Source organism: Bactrocera tryoni, chromosome 5, assembly GCF_016617805.1.
Source record: "Bactrocera tryoni isolate S06 chromosome 5, CSIRO_BtryS06_freeze2, whole genome shotgun sequence".
Classification (NCBI taxonomy): Eukaryota; Metazoa; Arthropoda; class Insecta; order Diptera; family Tephritidae; genus Bactrocera; species Bactrocera tryoni.
In genome coordinates this window covers 56,988,390-57,013,424 of record NC_052503.1, presented here as the reverse complement: position 1 = coordinate 57,013,424, position 25,035 = coordinate 56,988,390, and the positions used below count along the sequence as shown (strand labels likewise).

Below are 25,035 nucleotides of genomic sequence, written 5' to 3'. Positions count from 1 at the left end.
GATAGCCTACTCCCGTTGAGCCTAGATGCTTTAGCATTAGCATGTTAATTCCATCAGGGCCAATGGTTAACACATCTCTTGGCTTTGTCTACCGAAGGGTGCAGTGTAAACTGCCGGCTAAAGTAGCTCGCGCACTTCTTCGGGTCCGAAGAGGCATGACCATTGAATTGAACCTCAACTCGGTCGTCGTGTCTCTTCGGATTAGACAAAGCCTTGACAGTAGCCCAAAGCTTACTCACACCGGTGGAGAGGTTGCAGGACTTCAGGTGCTCTATCCATTTCGTCCGCTTATCGCGGGATCCCCGCGATCGGCATGGCGTAAGGTGTCGCGCTCATTAGCTAAAATGGCTGCTTTGGCTGGGAAATTCGGGTGGATTTCCGCTATTGTTCCAGCCGGGATGAAGCGAGCGGTAGCTGCTGCGGTCACCTTGCGGAATCGACGTTCGCCAACGCATACGTCCGTAGGAATGGGTAGAGCGTTAAAGGTGCTCTCAGTAAATTCTATGAAGCCGACCCAGTTAGCTTCGTTGTCCACAGAAACGAAGTCGGGAGGTTTCTCGATCGAGATAATTATGGGCAGATGTTCTGATGCGAGAGTTAGCATAGGTCGCCAGGTTATGGTATTTATCAGACCACCACTAGCAATGGTAATATCGGGCGAGCTATTACAGGTGCCCATAACTCTGGTGGGGGCTTCATCATTCATTCGGTTTGCGTAAGACAGAGTGGGGCTATGTTGCCTGTTTGAGCTCCTGGGGACCGTGAAGGTTCTCTGTTGGCCACTCGGTGTGAGCGGCGGCGCAGCGCGCGAACAATGTGCAGATTGCACAGCCCTAGAGGCTGGTGTCGCAGTATTGCGTAGGCAACATGGGGCCACGTAACTCGTGGTCCACTCCCTGTGAGCCTGAACAGGTCTTAAGATGGCGCCATCCATTGCATATATTACACCTGACCGAGGTGGAGTTTGGATGGAGCCTTTTTGCGCATACGCAGCATTAAAATTTGGACTCAATGCCAGCACGAGTCAGGAGGATACGGAGCAACCCTGCTGCAAGGCATTGCTCCAATGATGACAAACACAAATTAACACTCACCGATCCAAACGGGGTCGGATAAAGTCCGTGTCAATTCCGGTACGTAGAACCGGCTGTCGTGGGAATTGCTGTAAAATTGGTCGTAATAAATAGTGGTATTGAATCTTTATCCGAATATTAATATTTTTTTGGATTTATGCTGACATAACTTTTGAAGTAAAAAATGATTGAAGTTATGAAGATAAATCTAGATAAGTAAATATTTTCTAACTATTTCTACTTTAATTGAATAAATATTTAATCATGGTAAATTCTTACATTTAATTCAAATAAAATCTTAATAAATGCAATGTAGGTATTTTAGATGGCAACGTTGGTCGTTGTTAAAAAATTCAGTTACAACGGCATCATAGTTTGGGAAGCTTATTTTTTTCAGTCTACGACACGCAGTTAAACCAGAGAACATAAAACAACGGGGAAGTGAATTTACTGCAATTGAAAAAGTGAATTTACTGCAACGGAAAAGTTTGATAATTGAGTAGGAAATAAAAATATTAATAAGCTTAATTGTACATACATAAAACTGTGCTAAAATAAAATAATAGTAATAATAAGCTTGTAAGGGTACGAAGAAGAAACATTGTTCCCTAAATCGCCATTTAGAAAGTGTATAAATATACCAACACTAAGACAGAGTGCGTACATTGTGCATTGTGGAGAGTGTGGAATGTGAGGGTGTCAAGGAGTTGCCGTACTCGGAGAGAAGAAACATTTTGAAGACTCGTATCAACCCTGTGTTATGGATAGCTCTCCACAAAAGTGGCCCTGAAAGAAAATAAAAACAAATTTAAATTAGTGAAATATCCCATCAAAAGAAGCAGTCTAGTGGTTCGGTTGTGGATGTTTAAGTTTGATAATTTTTGGGCTACATCGTTCTAAGTGTATATAATAAATTGAAAAGAAGTTGTGTTTAAGGAGTTTAAATAATATTGTTCAATTCTTGAACTTCAAAAGAAAAACGTAGTTACATTTCAACTCGTTTCTTACCAAAATTGTATTCGTCGGGACAAATAGAACTCGCTGATATTTTGACGAGAAGCTAATCGGAAAATTACGGTTTTTGTTTTGTTGCCTCAAAAGTTTTTTAGCAACAATTTACGCGAATTCAACAAGCATTTATAAAACGTCTGTAAGGACTTAAGCTCTAAAGCAGAAAGAGAAACATAAAGAATATTGGACAAGTGATGGAAGTAGCTTTTAACACGGTCGTGGCGTCCTCGACGCATTCTTTTCAATTGTTAGATGGACGATATGCGACATTGTTGGAAAGTAATAAGAACAAAAACAACATTAATACAGCAAATAACGGCGTCATTGGCGTTAGTCAAAGCATTTTAAATTTTTTTGAAGCACCTAAGAAATTCAGTAATGACAGAGGTAATTATTTTATAGCTAATATATTTCCAAGGGGTCAGTCCTAAATCATAAATTTACATATTTTTTCCTTGCCAATTTAACATCTCCGATCGACATACATTAGAGGCGATAACGCTTAAAAACGCACTGAATATGAATACCAACAATGACAAGGAAATTGATGTTCGGCATTTAATTGCAAATCAAGAAAGTCAACTTCAATTACTCCAGTGCAATAACAGTAATCTGCCTTTGGAAAGTCAGCAGGCTACAATTCCCTTAACAACTACGACTGACTTACTGGCTGCTTTAAAAATAACAAATACAAATACCAAAATTAATGAAAATCGACAGAACAGTTCAAATGCATCGAACCTTACGAAATCACCACCATCAACGCCGCTACCAACATCTTTAATTGTAGAAAAAACAACAACGAATTCCCATAGCTCAATATTGAAGGCAGTCTCAACTGGAACTCCAGGAAGAAGCAACAACTCTGTGGTTAGTATAGTCACCAAGAATGGTTTACAAATTCCGTCCGACATACTTGATGATTTGGCAAGTCGTTTTATTATTAATGTTCCTGATATGGAATTGAGCAATCTTATTCGCATTTGCTTTCAAATTGAGTTAGCGCATTGGTTTTACTTGGATTTCTTTTGCGCTGCATCTGGAGATAACCCACACAGCGAAGAATTGAGAAAAAGAAAATTACCAACATGTGGTATGAAGCAGTTCGCAATACAGATATTCAAGGTATTTATTTGAAAAATTTATGTATATTATTGGCTAAATTGTTTTCTTAATAGCATATTCCATTTCTACGTGAACATTTACCGTCGATCGATAAAATATTAGATGATTGGAAAAATTATAAACTCGCAGTTCCCACATATGGGGCTATCTTAATATCTGAGGATCTCAACTATTGCCTGTTAGTGCAATCATATTTTGCAAAAAGTTCATGGGGCTTTCCGAAAGGTAAAGTCAACGAGAACGAAGATCCGGTGCATTGTGCCACAAGAGAAGTAAGTTTGATATCTTTAGAATATAAACAATAAAACTAGATATTATGATGTTAAACCTACTTTAATTTTTCTTAAATTTAGGTATATGAAGAGACTGGCTACGATATAACGAAATTAATAGTACCAAATGACTACATTGAGGCTGTTTTCAATTATCAATATACACGCTTGTATATAGTGCGCAACGTATCACTTGATACACAATTCTCACCGCGAACTCGCAATGAGATAAAATGCTGTGATTGGTTTCCGATCGACTCGCTACCGGTCAATAAAAATGATGCCATATCAAAAGCCAAATTGGGTATAAACGCCAATTCATTTTTTATGATAATGCCATTTGTTAAACGGCTTAAAAAGTGGGTACATGATAAGCGCTCGGGAATAGAGACTAGACGTAAATTTTCCGGTGGTGGCAGAAGTATCTCGCCCGAAACAATGAATTCACCAACATCACTGTGGACAACAGTAACGGTAGCCACCCCAACTACTCTAGGTGGAAGCAATCAAAATAATATAAACCAAAAGCAAACAAATGTGAATAATAGTAGTAAGAAAAATAAACAACATACAATTAACATCGATGATAAGCCTAAAGCTTCAAATATTAATGCAGGAACTACTTGTAATAATGGCAATAATAATGGAATACTTGCCATACAAACAAGTACCAATAAAAACAATAGTAATCGTTCAAAAAGACAACGCCATAAATCTATGGGGGATTTGGATTGTAATTCAAATAACAATTTTAAAAATTCAGTTCACGTAACGGCTGTTTCTGATGGTGTTGAATCGCCAACCGAACCAACATTAAAAGTGGGAGACTCGGGCAACTGCAGAACAGCCTCCAACCATAAACGCAATGGCAGCTCAGCAAAACATCTTGCTGCCGGCAGCAACAATAATAACACCCACAACAACGGTGTAGGCTGCACTCCATCAAAACGCCAATTGTCTCACAGTCAAAGTCAAAATGGCTGCAACCAAAGTGGAGAAAAGGTAAGAATATGTTTTCTTTTCCACATTCATAACAAGAAATAATAGGAATTTTCGTCTTATTGAAAAAATGCAAACACTTTAAAATACGGTGTGAATAATCTATGTATATACAAGTTTATAATCACTGGTGGTAATTTTATGTATTTTGAAATTTGTTGCGCTTTTTTTTTTATTTGTGTAAACACCTTCTCGGAGCTTATGACCAGCCTACTGTACATATTTTAAAGTATGTTTTCTATAAACGACCATCCAGCCAGTGGTATATATTATTTGTACTAAAAATCAAGCTGTTTTTCTCTCTATTCTGACTTAAATTTGGACAATATACATTAAAGCAAAATAAGTGTGGTTAGTTGAGGCCAAAAGCGGTTTTGTAAAGTGATTAACAAATTGGTGTATACATTTTACCAATAAGCTTATTTGAATACATTTTATCCTGAAATTTTTTTAAACGTCTCGACTGCTGCACATTTGTAATGTATTAGTACAATGGCAAGTAAATTTTCAGAGCAGCAGATTTAAAATCTGTTCGTGAATAGCGAGATTGAGATTATGTCCGATGATGAAGAGGACACATAAGAATAATATGATAGCGCCTTTCGTTCCCACGACTATCTGGTCCAAGTAACTGGAGCGGACTCAGTTATCATTTTTATCCGGTCAAAGCGACAGAAAATTTAGAAGAAAAGGAATCTGTCATACCCGAAGTTCTACCACAAGCACAGCCCAGACGTTTAAATGGGTTTCAAAAAATCTGAGGCAAATCTCGTCAATCCTCAAACGATGAATGGGCCGTTGAAGGTAGACAGATGTGGAAACCATTAATTACTTCTGTGAGTGTTAGAAGTAAGTTTCTGAGAAGATAGTTTCTGAAGTTTGGTTTCAGAAAAGCAATATGTATGCTCTTCAAAAAACCACAGTTCAAACTTAACTCCTTCGGAATGTTAAAAGGTTGTAGGCTCTCATATATGTAGTTGGGGGTGCATGAAACTTTCCAGAATCTGCATGTATTACCGCCTTCAAATAAAAGATCCAGCAATTACAATTCCCACGACAGCCGGTTCTACGCAGGTTCGGCGATCTAACTAACCCCGTTTGGATCGGTAAGTGTTGTTAAAAGATCCCGCTATCACACAAATTCGCAGAGATGTACTTTTTATGCTGAGGAATACCATGGTTTTCGCTGATATTTTTAACCGATGAGGGAAAATATTTGGAGAGTGTAACTAGTATTAAAGTTTTGTTATTGGAATTCACCGCGAATGCATGTGCGATTTTTCTTGAACCGCATACATTTCTAAGCAATATCAATTGTAAATTATTTTTTTTTTATAATAATTTATGGAATCTTACTAACAACGGCTTAAAAAATATATATAACAAGTAAGGAAGGGCTAAGTTCGTGTGTCACCGAACATTTTATACCCTCGCATGATAAAGTGGTAATCGAGATTTCATTATCCGTCATTTACATTTTTTCAAATACCGTATTTGTGTTAAAGTTTTATTCCGCTATCATCATTGGTTTCTAATGTACATATATACGAGTATTATACAGAAAAGGCATCAGATGGAATTCAAAATAGCATTATATTGGAAGAAAGCGTGGTTGTAAACCGATTTCACCCATATTTCGTACATGTCATCAGGGTGTTAAGAAAATATTATATACCTACCGAATTTCATTGAAATCGGTAGAGTAGTTTCTGAGATATGGTTTTGGTCCATAAGTGGGCACCACAAGCCTGGTTGCAGCTTCCTTCTGCCATTTCTTCCGTAAAATTTAGTGTTTCTGACATTTTTTGTTAGTCGGTTAACGCACTTTTAGTGATTTTCAACATAACCTTTGTATGGGAGGTGGGCGTGGCTATTATCCGATTTCTTCCATTTTTGAACTGTATATGGAAATGCCTGAAAGAAACGACTCTATAGAGTTTGGTTGACATAGCTATAGTAGTTTCCGAGATATGTACAAAAAACTTAGTAGGGGATGGGGCCACGCCCACTTTTCCAAAAAAAATATGTCCAAATATGCCCCTCCCTAATGCGATCCTTTATGCCAAATTTCACTTTAATATCTTTATTTATGGCTTAGTAATGACACTTTATAGGTTTTCGGTTTTCGCCATTTTGTGGGTGTGGCAGTGGGCCGATTTTGCCCATCTTCCAACTTAACCTTCTTATGGAGCCAAGAAATACGTGCCATGATATCTCAATTTTTACTCAAGTTACAGCTTGCACGGACCGACGGACTGACGGACGGACGGACGGACGGACAGACAGACATCCGGATTTCAACTCTACTCGTCACCCTGATCACTTTGGTATATATAACCCTATATCTGACTCTTTTAGTTTTAGGACTTACAAACAACCGTTATGTGAACAAAACTATAATACTCTCCTTAGCAACTTTGTTGCGAGAGTATAAAAACTAACAAATAATGTATCAAAGTGAGATGGAAGAGAAAAGTCGAAAATTTTCCACCAATTTTTCCCAATTTGGCCTCGGCCACAGCATATACACTTGATCTCCTTTTTGCACGGTTAACTGGGGCAGCAAATTACTCATGCCAAAAAAAATCCTGCCAAAAAAATCAAATTTTCATATAAAACTTATTGGGATCAATTAAAAAAAAATAATAATTGTACAAAAAAAAAAGAAAACCATCATATACTGTGCCCAAAAAATAAGGTGACATTGTATTTATTTTGAAAATTCTTTATTTATTCTTCCAAATCAATTTCATCCCCTTCAAAGTAATACCCTCCCGATGCAATGCACCTATGCCAACGGATTTTCCAATCTTCGAAACACTGGTTGTAGTCACTTTCCGGGATGACCTTCAGTTCCGTCTTCGCTGCGGCTTGAATCTCCTGTATCGTATAAAAACGGTGTCCCCGGAGCTTGGTGAACAGCCAGAAGTCGCACGGCTCCAGATCAGGTGAATACGGTGGTTACGGAACGATATGGGTTGAGTTTTTGGCGAAATGATCACGAATTACGAGGGCAGTATGGGATGGTGCATTATCGTGGTGTAAAAACCAAGAATTGTCTTTCCACAATTCCAGCCTTTTTAGGCGGATAGCTTTACGCAAACGACGCATAACGTTCAAATAATATTCCTTGTTGACTGTTTGACCGGTTGGAAGGAACTTATAATGCACAACACCACGATAATTGAAGAAAACAGTCAACATGACCTTGATTTTTGAGCGACTTTCTCAGCTCTCTTTTGGCACGATATTCGCTCGATTGATCGGTTGTTTCGGGGTCGTAAGCATAGATCCAAGTCTCATCGCCAGTTATAATGCGTTTCATGACACCCTGGTAGTCGGAAAGCACCGTTTCACACACTTCAACGCGACGCCTTTTTTCCAAAAAATTCAATGTTTTCGGTACCAGTCGAGATTTGGCGCGCTTGAGGCCCAAAACATCCTTCAAAATGGTATTGGCTGAGCTTTTCGATATGCCAACTTCATCAGCAAGGTCTCTAATTGTTAATCGACGGGTTTTCAACACCAAATCTTCGATTTGTTGAACGTGAGCTTCGTCGGTTGAGGTTGATGGTCGCCCTGGACGCTCTTCGTCTTCGACAAGTTCACGGCCGGCTTGGAACTCACTATACCCCTTGTAAACATTTTTTTTAGACATAGCCTCATCACCAAAGGCTTTCTGCACCATCCTCAACGTATCCGCAGCAGAAAATTGATTCCGTAAACAAAATTTAATGCAAATTCGTTGCTCAACAAATTTCGATAACGCAAACAACGAAAAACTCACTTTTAGCAGCTCACAAAACGACACGAATGAAATGAAATTTGACATAAATGTGACTGACAGTACAACCAACCTAAAAAAAAAAATTCCCCAAATCCTTCGACGCGCGAGTTAATTTTTACATAAAGTAAAAATGAGTCAAAAGAATATATTTTGAGCTGCACCGAAATGTGTACTTTTATTAAAACTCTTAAGACTAACTTATTACATGTTTCTACTTCTATTTATACTAACTAGTATGTTTACTTATTACTAGTTGATAGTTTTACCAAGAACTATGTATTCAACGGCCCTTACAACGCATCGCTAAGCCCGTAAACTTTCTACACAACTATGTGGACTTTTATAATGGCTCGATCAATGCCTTCTTTCCGGAAATCGAATTGCGTATATGTATAACAAAGGTTGATTAAATCAATTGTTGATTCTACCACTTATAATCCTATTTAATAATATCTTATTTCAGTTCAAAGTGGGCAACCACCGTATAAACACGTCCCGTGGCCTTTTCACGCGTTCTCTTCCTCTTTGCGATCGACTACGATAGTCTAGCTGATTCAGTTACCGCAACTCCTTAAAGTTGTAGTTGTTAGTTTATTAGTGTTAACATAAAAAAAAAACTCAGTGCCGTAGTTATCATTCGACACCATGAACGGGGCTGACCCCCCGAAAGCAATAGGTTTCGGTTACTCGATCCCAATTTGCAACGTCCGAACAAACGACCAAAATTCAGTGACTTTGTACCACTTCCTGCGCCAAAACAAAATGACGACCATATCCCTCGGTCCAATTGCAGATGACAAAATCCGTCCATTATCATCATATAATTCTTTCAAATCGAAAGGGGTTTAAAACACATTTGCGGCGATAACACCGTTGTAACGGAATTAAGATCCGGTGACCTCCTCCTAAAAGTCGAAAATGCGAAATCGGCCGAAAAGTATATTAAAGCAAATCACATAGGCATTATACCTGTCAAAATTACCTCTCACAAAGGTCTTAACACCACGCAAGGCAGAATATTTTCCAGAAACCTAATCAATCTCTCCGAAGAAGAATTAGTAGAAGAGCTAGGAAACCAAAAAGTGATCGAAGTCAAAAAAATCATGCGTAAAGATGGTGACGCACTAATCTCTACCGGTGCTGAAATTGTGACATTCGACCTAATCCGTAGACCAGAAATCCTTAAATTAGGATGGGAAAGGGTTCGTGCGCAAGAATTTATCCCAAATCCGATGCGGTGCAAAACCTGTCAAAGACTCAGTCATACCAAAAATAGATGTCGAAATATTGAGCTATGCAGCCAGTGTGCAACCTCTCCGCCACATAATCCATGCCCAAGAACATTCTGCATAAACTGCCAAATTGAAACCCATCCATCCAACGACCCTAGCTGTCCCACTTTCCTTAAACACAAGTCAGTAAATAAAATAAAAATAGAGCGCCGATGCACAATTAGAGATGCATGGAAAATCTTCAACAGCGACCCCAAAACACATCAAATGCAACTCCCTCAAAAAAAAACAAGGGCGTCGTCCTTCGCACAAATTGTAAAAAACACCAGCAGTATAATGACCGAACCAACAACTGTAAACACAGCACACGACTTGCAAACAACTCCAGCCAACAAACCTCATGTAGAAGAAGCATCCAAGAAAACATGTCATACTAAATCAATCACACAAACAACTTCAACCATATCTAAACCTCAGCAGAAAAACAGCATGACAACATCCCCAGTAAGACAACAAACAGCAATTAACGTCAGTACACCAGAAATAGCGACTACAAGTAGAAATGCAGAAAAATATTCCAGCCCACCCACCCCTACATACCACAGCCCAATTATCAGTGATACCGAGATGTCACTTTTCAGCCAATTACACGCAAAATTCCCCGATCTTAACGTCCTCATAACACCAAATACATATAAAACAACATTACCGTCACACAAGTCAACCAACAGAGATAAGTCATAAATATAAATATCCCTATACTAACCCTTTAATTCATATACAAACACACATATTATATAACAAATGTTACCATTATTACAGTGGAACATAAACGGCACTGTAAATACGTTAAGGATAGACTCTATGTAAAGTTAAACATTATTAAGTACTTATCAAGCAAACGCTCGCTAATTAATTCGGCTCTGTTGATTAACGGGACAAACGCCCTCATCTTATCAACCATCAACTACGGCATAGAAATCTATGGATTACACGCTAAACAAAACTTAAAGATGATCGCTGCTCCCTACCACGCCGCAGTGCGAAGATCCATACGCGCATTTCCAACGTCACCCATAAAAAATATTCTGGTCGAATCGGGTTTGCCGGCTCTTCACGACAACATGGAAGACAAAATATTCAGGCTCTATTCAAAGCCCACTCTAAGCCCCAATCCTCTTATCTACAAAGACTTCCAATCTGCCGCTTCACGGGTATCCACTCCTAAACAACCCTCTTCAATACACACCTGCTCCTTATTCGCGAATCAGGTTGAACTGCCGATTAAGCAGCACATTCCGCGGTACACTCATCACCCCCCCCTGGGCGGGCAGCAAAACATCCTTCATTAATGACCTAGCCTCCTTGCGGAAAGATAGCACACCAAACACCGTTTATAAAGCCAAGTTTTCCGAAACAATCGCACATTATAAATCCAACGGCTGGCAATTGATTTTCACGGATGGATCGAAGGCCTCACACACCTCCTATGCTGTGGTAAAGGAAAATCAAGAAGTTGTCGCGTACGGCCTCCTTTCATTCTGCTCTATTTTCACCGCCGAAGCAACCGCTATATTCCACGCTGTTCAATACTCTGCCAAAAACAAGGGTAAACAAATAATATGCACCGATAGTATGTCATGTTTCCAAGCTATACAAAACCACAACAAATCAGGCAAAATCATCAAAAATATAAAAAACACACTTATTTCCCTTCCGCGCAAGATCAAAATCATTTGGATACCTGGACACTCCGGCATAAAGGGCAACACACTTGCAGATACCATCGCCAAAGATATTTCCATCACACCAACAATCACATCCGAAGTCATCCTACCTAGCGACATATACCGACTAATTCATAGTCAGAGGCAAACAAAGTTATTACGTGAATGGGCGGTTTATAATCACCATTATTCGGACATTAACCCCAACCGAACAAAACCTGTATACACAACACCCCCTACACACGTCTCCGAATTGGGCACACTATAATTACCAACGCGTACTTATTACAGGGCATTAGATCCAACACCTGCCCCTTCTGTCAAGCAACAGTCAGCGTGCAACACCTACTGGTATCCTGCCCAGAACTTGCTTCTCAAAGACTTCATCATTTCGACAACAAGGACCCTCTCCTATTGTTAATGGACGCCACACAAGAAAATATTAGCAAAAATTGCAAATTTCTAAAGGACACTGACCTACTCCGTCGTATCTGACCCAACCAGCCAGCCGAAAGCCTCTGCTGCTAGCGCTGCGTCTGCTTTAGTTTATATAATAATTAATTATTATGTAAGCGTTGTATAAATAAATAAATATCTTATTTTAGTTGTATGTTGTTGTTGTTCTAACGGTTATCAGCCCCGTTAGGATGAACGTCATCTAGCGGGAGACGACTTTTCGATGTCGTCGACGTGGTCGAGGAAAGACCTCTTGATGTTCCTAGGAGGCGATTCCGCTCCAAATTATCCATAAATGAAGCATGGAATACATAAAAATTGATTATTGTCGGAAATTTATTGCATACATGCTCGAAAAGATTACGGCTGTTCTGAAAGCGAAAGCTGGAGGAGAGCATACAAAATACTAACGGACAGAATCTCCATCAGAGATAGAAAGTGAACCATCCCAAAAGAAAACCAAAATGTCATATTTGCGCTATTTCTGACCAAAAATTAATCTGCACTGTTGTAATGAAGGGTGTAATACAAAACATGTTTTAGCACTGGCTCTGCCATTTTGTTGCACTAGTCGTAGACCTTTTTATATTTGCTATCATGTTTCACCTTCTATTTCAAACCATTTTGTGGTTTCGATGAAACTACTAATGTCCGATATGCTTTTTGTAGACATCCATTCAAGGTTTGGTGCTTGATGGATTTCAAGTGTTCTATGTCGGATCCGTGATAGGGCTGGGCATTCACAGAGAAAGTGGAAAATTATTTCTCCCTACTATTTCGCAGCCTCTGCAGATTTTGTTGTAGGGCATACCAATTTTGGATGCGTCTTCCCCAAATGGCCAGTGCCCTGTTGTGGTAGCTGTTACTCTGTAAATACTTTTTCTTGACCTATTTAGTAAGTCTTTGGTTCTTTTCCTGTCATATGTTGGCCATAATTGTTTAGTTATGACGCATTTTGTAATGTTTTTCCACCTGTTGTTTGCAATTTGTTGAAATTGTCTATTGATCTCTCTTTTGATCGATCCTAGCGGGCTTGGTATTAGCTCCGCCTCGGATTCGTTGAGGAAAGCTCCTGCCTTTGCCAACTCGTCTGCTTTTTCGTTACCGAAAATGTTCCTGTGGCCGGGAACCCAGATCAAGTTTAGTTGGAGCTTGTCTTTTATGAGCTTAGTGCTCTCTTGCAGTTGTTAACTACGCTGGAATTTGTCGTAAATATATTTATCCGTAAATATAGTTGCTTTATTTATATTCCCGTGGTTTTCTAATAGAACTGCGCAGGCTTTTTCTATGCCTAGTACTTCTACTTGGAAGATGCAAGCCGTGTTCGGTAGACATATAGAGAGAGATAAGCCTAGATCAGCGGAGAATACACCCGTGCCTACTCCGTAGTCCATTTTGGACCCGTTGGTATAGACTGAGATGGTATCCTCCTCTCCTATTGAACCTCTTCTCCATTCTCGTCTAGATGGTATCCTCACCTGGAAGTGTCTATTGAAATCCAGCTTTGGGAGAATGTAGTCAGATTTATTAATGGTGAGCTTGTTTAGGATTACACTAGGTCCATAGTTTTGCTGATCCAACCTCCCAATCCTTTTATTCTTATCGCCGCAATAGCTGCTGTTTTGTGAATAAAAATGTCCATTGGTAGTTGATGCAGGATAACATTGAGCGCATCAGTCGGACATGACCTGATTGCACCAGTAACACCCGCACATGCTGCTCTTTGTATACCATTTAATTTTTTTTGTATTGTTTGTTTAGCGCTGGCCACCATACCAGAGCTCCATATCGTCACCTGAAATGCAAAATAACGTATCATCAAAAAATTCGAAATTGAGTGTCTTATTGATTACGATTCACTACTTCAAATTACGTACATAATATTATGTACATATGTCCAACATTTTCAGGTTCTGCGATCAGATATGAACCAATTTTAACCAATATTAAATTTTTTTTTCACTCGTGTTCCATTTTATTTCGTGTCTCATTCATGCCACTGTAAATTTCCGAAAATGTTGTTACGTTATTTTGCATTTCAGGTGACGATATGTAAGTATAGGTCTTATGACAGCCGTATACATCCACATGATTATACTTGGTTTGAGGCCCCAATTCTTGTTGACAATTCTCTTACAAGTATAGTAGGCCATGTATGCCTTGTTTATTCGTTTTTCTATATTTATTTTCCAGGACAGTTTGGTGTCAATCTCCACCCCAAGTATTTAGCTGTGGGGGATAGAGTGAGTGTTGTACCGTTTAGTACCGGAAGTTGAAACTGAGGTATCTTGGTTCTACTTGTGAATAGCATCAGTTCTGTTTTGTTCGGGTTAACTCCTAGTCCATTGTTTTTAGCCCATAGGTTTAACCTTCGAAGTGCTCTTTCCATAATCTCGCTAACTGTTGAAGGAAACATGCCTGATACCAACAACACTATATCGTCTGCGTACGCTACTGCTTTCACTCCTCCTCCGTTTAGTTGAAGGAGTATTTTGTTCAGCGCTACAACCCATAGAAGCGGAGAGAGGACCCCCCCTTGAGGCGTCCCTCTACTCACATAACTTGTTTGTGTTGCAGCGCCGTTTGAAGCTATAATCTTCCTATTCTCAAGCATCGATAGTATCCATCTGTACACAGTGTCATCTATGCCACCATTGAGGGCGTCGATAACTTATCCGCCATGGTTGTTTTATATATACATAAGTCCATTAGCCTTTCCAGTACCTTCAGCATAAAGGTTGTGAGGCTTATAGGTCTAAATCCTTGGCATTTTCGTGTGTTCTTCTGCCTGGTTTTGGAAGAACACCACTTTAATTCTTTTCAAACTTCTTGGGATCTAGATGTAAGACAGTTGAATGCTTGCTTTGTATATATTTTTGAGCCTTAGAACCAGGTTCTTCCAGCTGCCGCTTTAAATGGTGAGAAACTATTTATGGCGTATTTGATTTTCCTTTGTCTACTACTGTCAGGCCTAAGTAGTCAACTGCGTTTGACAGTTGTTCTGGTAGATCCACCGTTATAGGCGTTTGCTGACTCCCAGGAAAATGCGTTTTAATAAGTATCTCCAGAGATTCTTCCGCAGAGGAAGTCCAAGCAGTATTGGTGTGGTCTTTGGATAGCATTTTACTCAACCTTTCGGATTCTCTGCAACTTTCTATCGATGTGCAGAAAGATCGCCATAAGTCAGTTTTAGATTTCCTGACTGCTTTATTGTATCTTTTCATGATATCTTTGTATGGTTGCTAGATTTTGGATCTGAATTTCTCATTGAAAGCATTCCTTAGTTTTGATCTCAAATACTTAAGGTCACTGTTCTACCAAGGAGGTGATTTTCTCTTTTTCAGAACTGTTAGCGGAGTGGATTTAATGAATGTTGTTGTTAAGATTTTTTCTAACTTCTCTACTTCTGTATCGAGTATTTGAGGATTACTGATACTCTTATTGCCTCCTTTTTCAAAGCATTTTTTAGCTATTCTACCTATTCCGACATGGAAGGCTCATCGGACACCCTCCAGTTATCCCCAACGAGACTGTCTGTGTCTTCCCAACCCGGAAACCTATCAGAGCTTGGGAAAATAAAAGTCGGTCTATCGCCCTTGTTGCATATATTTAAAATTCTATATAAAATATATTGTAAGAGTGACTCACCTCTGGTGTTTGTATTGCATCACATTCTATTAGGACTTCTTTCTTTTTATTGTCCTCGATTAGTCTTATGAGCTTAGTCTTACATAGCTGAGCACCATACCCTCGTATCCCTAATATAATGAATTCCGATCTTCAGCTTGACATTTTTCACATAAACTCAATATAGATACATACATACATATATATTAGAACATACTCAGAGAAAGACGTAATATAATTGATGAAAAATTAAAACTGTTTCGCAAGTTGGTTTCGACCAGTTAGCCAGTGAAACAAAAGTTAAAACGACCTACGTAAGAAAAATATATATAGAAAATGTGTTGTCTTTACTAATTTAAATTTGCTTTCGGAAGTTTTCTAAAGGATAGGAAAAAATATGAACTTCGTACCAAAAGTACAAAAGTGAAAAAAAGCGAAAGTGACGGAATATTTAACATTTTCTGGGGGAAGGGTAATAAAAAACCCAATAGCATGAAAAATACTCGCCAATGACGAAAAAAGGAGTTTTTTTTATTTATTTTTATATTAAATTCAGCTTTAAAAAAGTATGAATACAATAAATTTAAAGTGAAAAAAATTCAACCTTTATGTATTTGTGTGAGCACAAGTGTATCTAATTTTAAAATTTCAATATTACTTTCGAAGACGGGAAGAAAAATATTGTTATAGAACTAAGTGAGTCTATAACTTTCATTATGATTTAATTTTTTTCGCAACATTTTTATACTCTTGCTACATGTAGATACAGGGTCTAACAGTGTTGTTCACCTAACGGTTGTACGTATCACCTAATAGAGATATAGGATTATATACATATATACATACATATAAATCATAAGGATGGCGAAACGTAACTTGAGTAAAAAATTAGCAAAAATTGCAAAAATTCGTATTACAAATCTTCCATCCATAATAAAAGAGGAGATCGGAGAAGATGATTTTCTTAAAAAAATCGTTATCGTTTTTAAGTGGTTCCAAGGCAAAATCGGCAAATTCATGACGTTTACGGTGGTCCAATGGTCCAATGGCTTCAGTTCTTGAGTGAGAACAATTTTATACGGATGCTTTCTCAAAATCCGGCATGGTGTGAATGGCAGCAACATTTTCATTACCTCGAGCGGTTCTTTATCTTATTGGAACTTGAACATTATGTAATCTTTCATATCATATTTCTTTTTAATTCGCTAATTGACGAGTTAGATAGAAAAATTATCAATTTCAATTAGAAAGCTACAAAAAGAGTATGAATAGTGTAAAAAAAAGTTAATCATAGCGAATAGCTTTATAATCAAACAGATCTTATAAAATTAAAAAACAAGTCACAAATATAACAAAATATAACAAACCATTATATTACATTTATATTTAACATCAATAATTTACAATGCCATTTTAGCTAGCACAGTTGCTTTGGTATAAATATTTGTGCAACTACCTTTTAAATGTTGCAAGTTTTTCGCGATTTTGACTATAAGCAACGACAGTGATGCTTTTCGAACTTTAGATTTTTTGTAAAGACGCCAGGTTTGCTTTTTCGAACAGTTTGCATTACGCATATTACCCTTTTTGTATTACCGAAAACGCTCGTAATCGCAGAAAGAATGGTTCCTTCCTATTTAGCCTCACCAATGGTCTAACGCTCTCCAGATCTTCACGGTAACACCGTCGAGCTTAACGGTTTTTTACTGCATCTAGAGTTATATGCCTGACCCTGGGGCGATATACAAATGGTTTCCCATCGGTTCCAATACGATTCACCCTAGTTTAATCGCTCTAAGGAACCTTTCTAAAATTTGACGTCGTTTTCTAAATGTTTAACTGAGCATCATTTAGGCGCCTTCGTACAAGTTACAAATTACGCTAAATCCAAATTCTTCCTCATTTATTTCAGCCATAATCTCTTGGGAAGATTTAAAAGGATTAGCCTTGCCTTTTCTCATGATGGCTCTATCAGCATGTTCCGTTATTTTAGGTGCAGGAGCTTTACGGATTTTTTTCTTTGGAAAATTAGATCATTTAATAACATTGAATCATAATTTAAGAAATCTGAGTTGGATTTATGTCTTCATTGTGCAGATCAAAAATCATTCTCATCTTTCAAATTTTAAACATTTTTATTTTATTTAACAGCTACAGTTAAAATAATGTATATTTTTCACGACTGTCATTTAATAATGAATTTTTGTACAAATAACCAAATGTCCTTTGCCCAAAAATTTCGTTACATTGCGATTAAAAGGAGTAACAACAAAAAGTAAGCATGATAACCACATCAGCCTACCATTATACGATTTGGGATATAAAGTCAGCCGAATGTTAGAAAATATCTTTCTATTAGGTATATGGACACTAAGGGAAATATTGACCCTATTCATCCCATTTTTGATATACAGACATATTATTATCAGCAAAAGATTCACTCTTAATTTCATAAACATACCTCACACATTGACTGATATTTTTAGTAGAAAGTCAGCCCTAAACTCCGGTATCTGGGGGATTGAATAGTTATGGCTCGATTTTGGCAATGTTTAGACAAATGCCATAGCTTAAAGGTAATATTCGTGCAAATTTTTGTCGCCATATATTGGGTAGTTGAAAAAATCTTTTTGTATTTCTAATCAAACTTCAACTTTTTTATTATACTTATACCAATAAATAAATAAACAAATATGTACCATTTTGGTCGACCACTTTTTGCCATTTTTCCGCTACATACATACAGTTGTCTACAAAATAATAGGGGTGCCAATATGAAAAATGTGTTTGGCTGCATAACTTTTTTAAATCACATGTAAATGGCGCGAAACAATAACGGTACACATAACTGGATATTAGCTTTAAAATACAAAACAAATTTTTATTGTGATGATTGCTAATCAACTTCTGCTTTGCTAGTTCTCGGAGACACTTGTTATTGCTATCCACAAAATAATAGGAGTGTTCGATATTTCGTTTTCTAAATAGTCCTTAATAGAAAAAATATTCACAAAATTATAAATGTAAGTATAGTTCCATAATCTAGCAGCAATTTCAATTAGTTATTATTTTATTTAATCATTGGGTTTTTCTCCAGTGGTAGAGGAAGTCATTGTACAGAGGTAAAGCGGAAAACAATAAAAAAGTTGAGAAAACTAGGAAAAACTTATGAAGAGATCCAAGAAATCGTAAAATGATCTCCTCAAATGATAGCAAATGCCTTAAATTTTAGAAAGAAAAATGAAACATGTAGACAAAAGCGCAAAACATCCACTGCAGACGATCGCAATATAGTTCGCTACTGCAAAATTAATCCTTTTGCTTCAGCCAGGAGCATCCATGACGAACTAAATTTCTCAGTTAATACTGAAACTGTTCGTAGGCATTTGGAGCAAAACAAATTATTTGCCAGAAGTCCACGAGAAGGACCCCCATTAAAAAAGAAGCACAAGGAAGCCCACATACAATTTGGAAAAGAGCATGGCTCCTGACCCGCGTCTGAATGGCGAATCATATTGTGGTCAGACGACTCCAAAGTTAAGTTATTTGGTAGTACAGGCTCTAGGAACTTTGTCGACGTCCCCCTAACTCAGAATATAATCCCCGGTTCACCACAAAAACCGTTATACATAACGATGCCAAATCATGGTACGCGGTAGTCTTACACATTGTGGTATTGGTCCAATTCACTTAATTGAAGGCATCATGAACCAAAGCGCATATGTCAAAATATTATATGAGGTAATGTTAACACATGCCTCATGGAATATGCCATTGATATATGGGTATATCAACGGGATAATGACCCTAAACATACCAAAAAGTGCGCAAAAAAATGGCTTAGGGCCAACGGAGTTGAGGTTATGTGGTGACCTGCTCAGTCTCCTGACCTCAACCACATGGAAAACCTGTGGACAGATATCAAGAAGAAAGTAGCTGAAGAGAAACCAATCAATTCGAGAGATTTATGGCAAGTAGTGAAAGAGGTTTGGAAAAGAGTACCAATAAAACGATCTCATAGGCTCCATGCCTCGGAGGTTATTGAGGTTATTCAACGAAATATTAATTATTTTAATATTCTGTGAAACTTTAGAACCATTATACTATATTAAAATTATAGAACGATCCCGTACTAGGTAGGTGAAATCTGGAAATATTAATAGATCTTTAGCAAATTACATTGTGCAAAAATTTTGAAAAAAAATATATATTTAACAATTCGTTTTTCACATGCGGTCACTCCTATTTTTTTGTGGACCACTGTACATTCCGCGAGCGAACCATTGTTGTGCTACACGAACTGATACAGCATCGTCTATGTAAACTTCACAAATTTCATTGATGGCTTGCGTGGCATTCTTCCCTTTTGTATACAAAAATTTCAAAATATAGCGAATTCCTTAATGATGTTCACTCATTTTTGAACAGCTCTAACTTTTTTTTTCAACTTCCCCGAATTTAGTTTCCAACATTATATGGTATGATACAATGTGATTGGTAGCACTGGAGATATACGACTGACACGACAACTGTTGACAATATACGAAAAGACTCGACTGCCCAATATTGATTAGTGCTTTATTTGCTTACTGGAAAAGTAAAAAATTAGATGGAATTTAAGGTTGTCCATTTTCACACCATAGCATGGGTATGTTAAAATATTTTTGTGTATCACTGTCCAATTTTAACAGCTTCTCCATTAAAACCATGTCTCGCATATATGTAGTTATTGATTTCTCGGCACCTGGATTTCAAATTGACTCTTCATTCTGATCATTTATATGTACTATAACCCCTAACATCCATCTCGATTAGTTCTAGGTCATAGGAACAACTATTAGGTGAATAAAACTATTAAACTCTGTAGCAACCTGTTGTAAGAGTATAAAAATTAGAATGAATATATTCTCAGCTATTAAAGAAAATGTTTTGGGTATTAACAATGTCATTTTATGAGAAATTTTTGGAGAAAACTTGTTTTTTAAAAACAAATTTCAATTACATATTGAAAACTAATAAAACAGTCTTTTTCTCAGTTTTGGATTCAAAACTCAAAAGTTTTAATAGTTTAGGAGATAAGTGACTTCAAAGCCCAACTATCTTCCTTTATCTGATACTTTCCACTATAAGATTGCTAACGATTTCCTTACAATATCCTTGCAGATTGTCAGCTCCTTCGATTTGATACGCAAAGAGAGACAACAGCAATTGAAGGCAGCAGCTCAAGCTGAAAAGGCGGCAAAAGCACAAAAGCAGCAGCAGCAACAGCAACAACAACAAAGCAATGCCAGTTGTAATAACAGCGGACGGGTGCGCGCTAAATCGCAGGGAGATAAAATGTGCGTGCAAAATACTAATAAAACTAACACCAACAACAATGGTGGCAACAACAAACATCGTGTACAAAAACAAATCTCAATGAGTATTGTCAACTCAAATGCAACAGCCAATAATGATAATAACAAAAGCAATCGTAACAATAATGTCACCCACAACACTGCCACCCATAACACCAGAGTTGCAACAAGCCCTACATCATCGGCTTCCAGCTCTGGTGCAGAGCTACTGGCATTTGCTGCAAAATCATCAGCGGCTCCTAGTATGTCTGCAACGACGAATTCGGCCCAGAAACCCCGTCCGGCATCAGTATCTTCACATTTCGTAACATCCCCTAATTCGGTGGCTTCGGGCACGAATTTGCGCATACTAAATCGCAGTACATCTTATCAGCCACTGACGGAACAGCAAGAACTGCAGACAAAAACAAAGCAGGCAGAAGTTGAAAACAATGAAGTGCCACGCCAGCAGCAAGCACAGTTGAAATTCACACCAAGTTTCAATTCGTGGACAAATTTCTCATTTACAAAAAATTTTATTGCAAACATATTTTGTTAGAAGTACACAAGTCGATCTACTAGTATGTTTAGTAGAATTGCAGATTGATTGAAGAAGAGTGAGGTGAAAGCGGAATTGTATGCGTGATTTTTAGGTTAAGTGTGCGAAGGGGGTATCTATTGGTGGGGGGAACATAAGAAGTTAAAATTCTTGTATTTGGTATTAAAATTTTAACGGTTTTACAACGAATATGTGAACATTTTCAAAATATCGAAGTGCATGTTATTGATAAGCGAGTCTATGCGATGCTTGGTGATATCTGAGATATTTGAAAACAACAATATGTATATAAAGTTCCAAAAATTAAACAGACATTACTAACATTGAATAATCATTTATTTGTATATGCTACAGGGAATTTTAGCTTTTTATGTTTTACCGCGCCAACACTTCGTGGATGTAGCTGTTTTTTTTTTTTCTAAGTGTACCTACTAGAAAATCTACTACTGTATTTCTATTGATTTTTTTTTCTAATTTGATATTTTTTTTCTTAATTTTTGTGAAACTGAAGCGTACAGACGAAATCTAAGCTTGACTTCTAATTTTAGTTTATAAATACAAAAAACATTTTCTTTTATTGGAAAACAACGATTTTCCAATACATTTATGAAACCTTAACATGTAGATCATTGTGAAATTTAGGTTATCCCAATGAACAAATATTAGGATAATTATAAATCAGTTGATGAAAATGCCACCTACAAATAGTGAGAAACCGCTAGACGACTCATAGGTAGGCCAAAGCGTATATGTAGCCATAAATTGATGGTATATATGTAAGAACCAACTTAACCATCATTTCATTCCATCATCGCGCTCTACCAACGCCTTGTGATAGTACAATAAATTTTACTTTTAGTTTTAATGATAACTCATGTATGTACTGAAATGTAAAAAAAGTGCAAAGTAACTTGTCGTATGCAGAAATGAAATGCCTATTTTTGTCGCTCTATATAAAAAATGCTCTATTAAGCTCTTCCATTACCAATATTGAAGATTAATTTCAGTACAAATTTTCTTACTGTTTTCATGTGGCATTTGAGCGCAAAATAATAATTGTACAAATGTACCTCGAGTTTATTGCATTTTTTACTATTACTCATAATTATGTTCAAATTTCCTTGGACAAGAAATTTATTTACCGTAACATATTTTTGTTTGTGATTTGTAATAATTAAACTTTTCCCGTTGAGTTCCTTTCTAGTTGTTTAACTTTCGACATGAGTTTAAAGTGCAAAATTACTTAGAATACATAAATATAACTGAAATCGAACAAGAGGCACATACTGCTGCGCCCTTTAGCACGAAATTTAATTATAATTTGAAGTCACCTTTACATGTAACTTGAATTGTCTTTAAGATGAATGAAAGCATTTTCACAATTGATAAATTTTAATTTAATTTTTTTATTCACTTTTAAGTAAAAGAAGTGCGAATATTTTTTGTTGTATAATTCGTTCGCAAAAAGATGAAGAAGAAGAATAAGATGTCGGGAGTCGGTATTAATTGTGTTTGCACTTATTATTTACACTACGTTTATTTTTTATGGTTAAAATTTTAATTTTTTTTGACACGCATGCGTAAAATAAGCGCATGTGCTATAATTAAATACTAAGTTTTTAAGTATATAGACTGGTTAAAATAATAATTCCTTTACTCGTCAATTTTATATGAAAATTTTCTTTAAAAAATCTTTATATAAATGAATTCTACTTCTATCTTTTATATGAAAATGCAATAACTATATTTTAATTTGTGTATATTTTAATGATAGTTCTAAAAAGTAAAAAGTGCAAGCACATTTAATACCAAATAAGCCAAATAACAAGTGTCGGTTTTAGAAATCATTCAATACATTTAAGCAACATATCGTTTGTTAATGCTATGCAATAACACCTGAGTTATAAGACTACATTTTAAGATTTAGTTTTATAAAGAATTTTAATTACAAATAATATATAGAATGTGAGAGTGGTTTCTTCAACCGGCATACGGTGATTTGGCACTTAAAAAATTAAAAAAACCAAAAAAAAATGCTCACTTCACACATTTCAAATAGTATAACGCAAAATAAACCAGTCCATTCATTGTCTATTGACCAACCTAAAAACTTTAAATCCAACACATTGCAATAGCTTAATAGTGAGCAAATCCGAAACGCAAAACGACCCTTAAAACAATAAACCAAAAATTTGACAAAGTACAAAATAAAAGACGAATTTGTTAAACTTTAATAATTGCCTGACATATACTTTATCAATAAAATTTCTAATTAGTTTGCAGGAAAAAATGAACTACCATTTTTATAACTTAAAAAATATTTTTTAAAGCAACTTCAATAATATCTTGTACAATTATACTTACTTAGATTCAAAGCTCTTAATACTGTTAGCAACCCTTTGCCTTTTCAATTTGCAATAGTGGAAGTTTAGTTGTCACCTAAGTGAGCAGAAGGAGTAAATGCTTTAATATTTTTTTTATAAAAAATACACGTGGTTATGTGCAACATTGAAATATTTCTGTAACACCATCACCTTGTTACCTATAATCACATTATATAACATCTACCAGCTTAAGTGTATGCTAAATATTGCTTTAAGTATGTTTATTTAATAGTGAATTGTTGTTATTGAGCGTAATTACATGCAATGATGTGATAAGCCCAAAGAGCTAATACTTACTATTACTAAATTTAGAGATTATAAAACTCAAATGAGACATATGTATTTAAATTTTAACGTTAACGACGCAACTCATAAATTGCAACAATTCAAAATTACCAGTCACAATTACAAAAATATGTTCTAATTAATACTACTTTATAAAATATTTGTTGAAAAATATGACCTTCCTATGAATCAACTTCATTTATTTATCCTATAATGTATTTATTTATGTAATAATAAGCTATTAGCGATCAGCAACTGAAATATTAAGTTAACAACGACCTAACGCCATGCATAATTACTTTCCAAAAGTATTTAGACTTTGTTCCTCTCCTGCTTCATGCAATTAGCTGAATATATTTAACGTACACAAACTACGTTTATGTGAGAAAAATTTTGTATATATAAACTGTTTCGAAAATATTGTATTATTATGTGACACTAAATATTGTTAAATATTCTAAATCATCTGTGTTAATAAAAGTCTTTTTTTATTTTGTACTTTCGATAACCAACACCAACCAACCACCTAAACAAATTGTTTCAATGGTTATGGGCGCGGGTGTGGGGGCCAGTCACACGTTCAATATTTATTATGATATTTGGATCGTTATCCATATTGATGCTACACATTCAATACTTATCATGTCTGTATTTGTTCGAAATAAAACACGTTTTTGAACCAAAGCTGTTAAAAAATAGTTAGCTTTATTATTTATTTAATTTTTTGTCTGTTTTTCAGTGGTTGTTTCGCTCCACCACTAATAAAAAATGCAAAACAATGAAAATTAAGGGAAAATGTGAAACTTAAATGTATTTGATGAAACATATTGTACTGTGATGCATCATGCTATATATTTCTCAATGGAAAACTAACAAGCTTAAACACTTTCAAGCGATTACCATGATTGTGGTAGGACAATGTTTTACCCGCTAATAATATTTGCAAGACTAAACTTATGATAGGAAGTCCTTAATACATCAGATTGTATTAAATCCCGATATTAATGTTCTCAAGGCCAAATTTGTGACGAGAATGCCCTAATCTATATCATTCATGGATTAACCAAATTTCTTGTTTTAAATATAATGAGATTCAACCTAATTCATTTGCGGTTAAAAGAAATACATATAAAGTTTGTCAAAGAATTGTTTGCGAAATGAA

At 36.3% G+C, this 25,035-nt stretch overlaps 1 protein-coding gene across 1 annotated transcript; it reads left to right on the top strand.

Annotated features, from left to right (window-relative positions):
- Positions 1–1,478: 1,478 nt before the first annotated feature.
- LOC120776623 (mRNA decapping complex subunit 2) lies at positions 1,479–24,404 on the top strand. The gene is made up of 5 exons (XM_040107420.1): positions 1,479–2,471; positions 2,575–3,209; positions 3,263–3,481; positions 3,563–4,483; positions 20,473–24,404. Exons 1-5 carry the CDS (start codon positions 2,279–2,281, stop codon positions 21,202–21,204), a joined length of 2,700 nt encoding a protein of 899 aa, XP_039963354.1. The 5' UTR covers positions 1,479–2,278; the 3' UTR covers positions 21,205–24,404.
- The last annotated feature ends 631 nt before the right edge of the window (positions 24,405–25,035 follow it).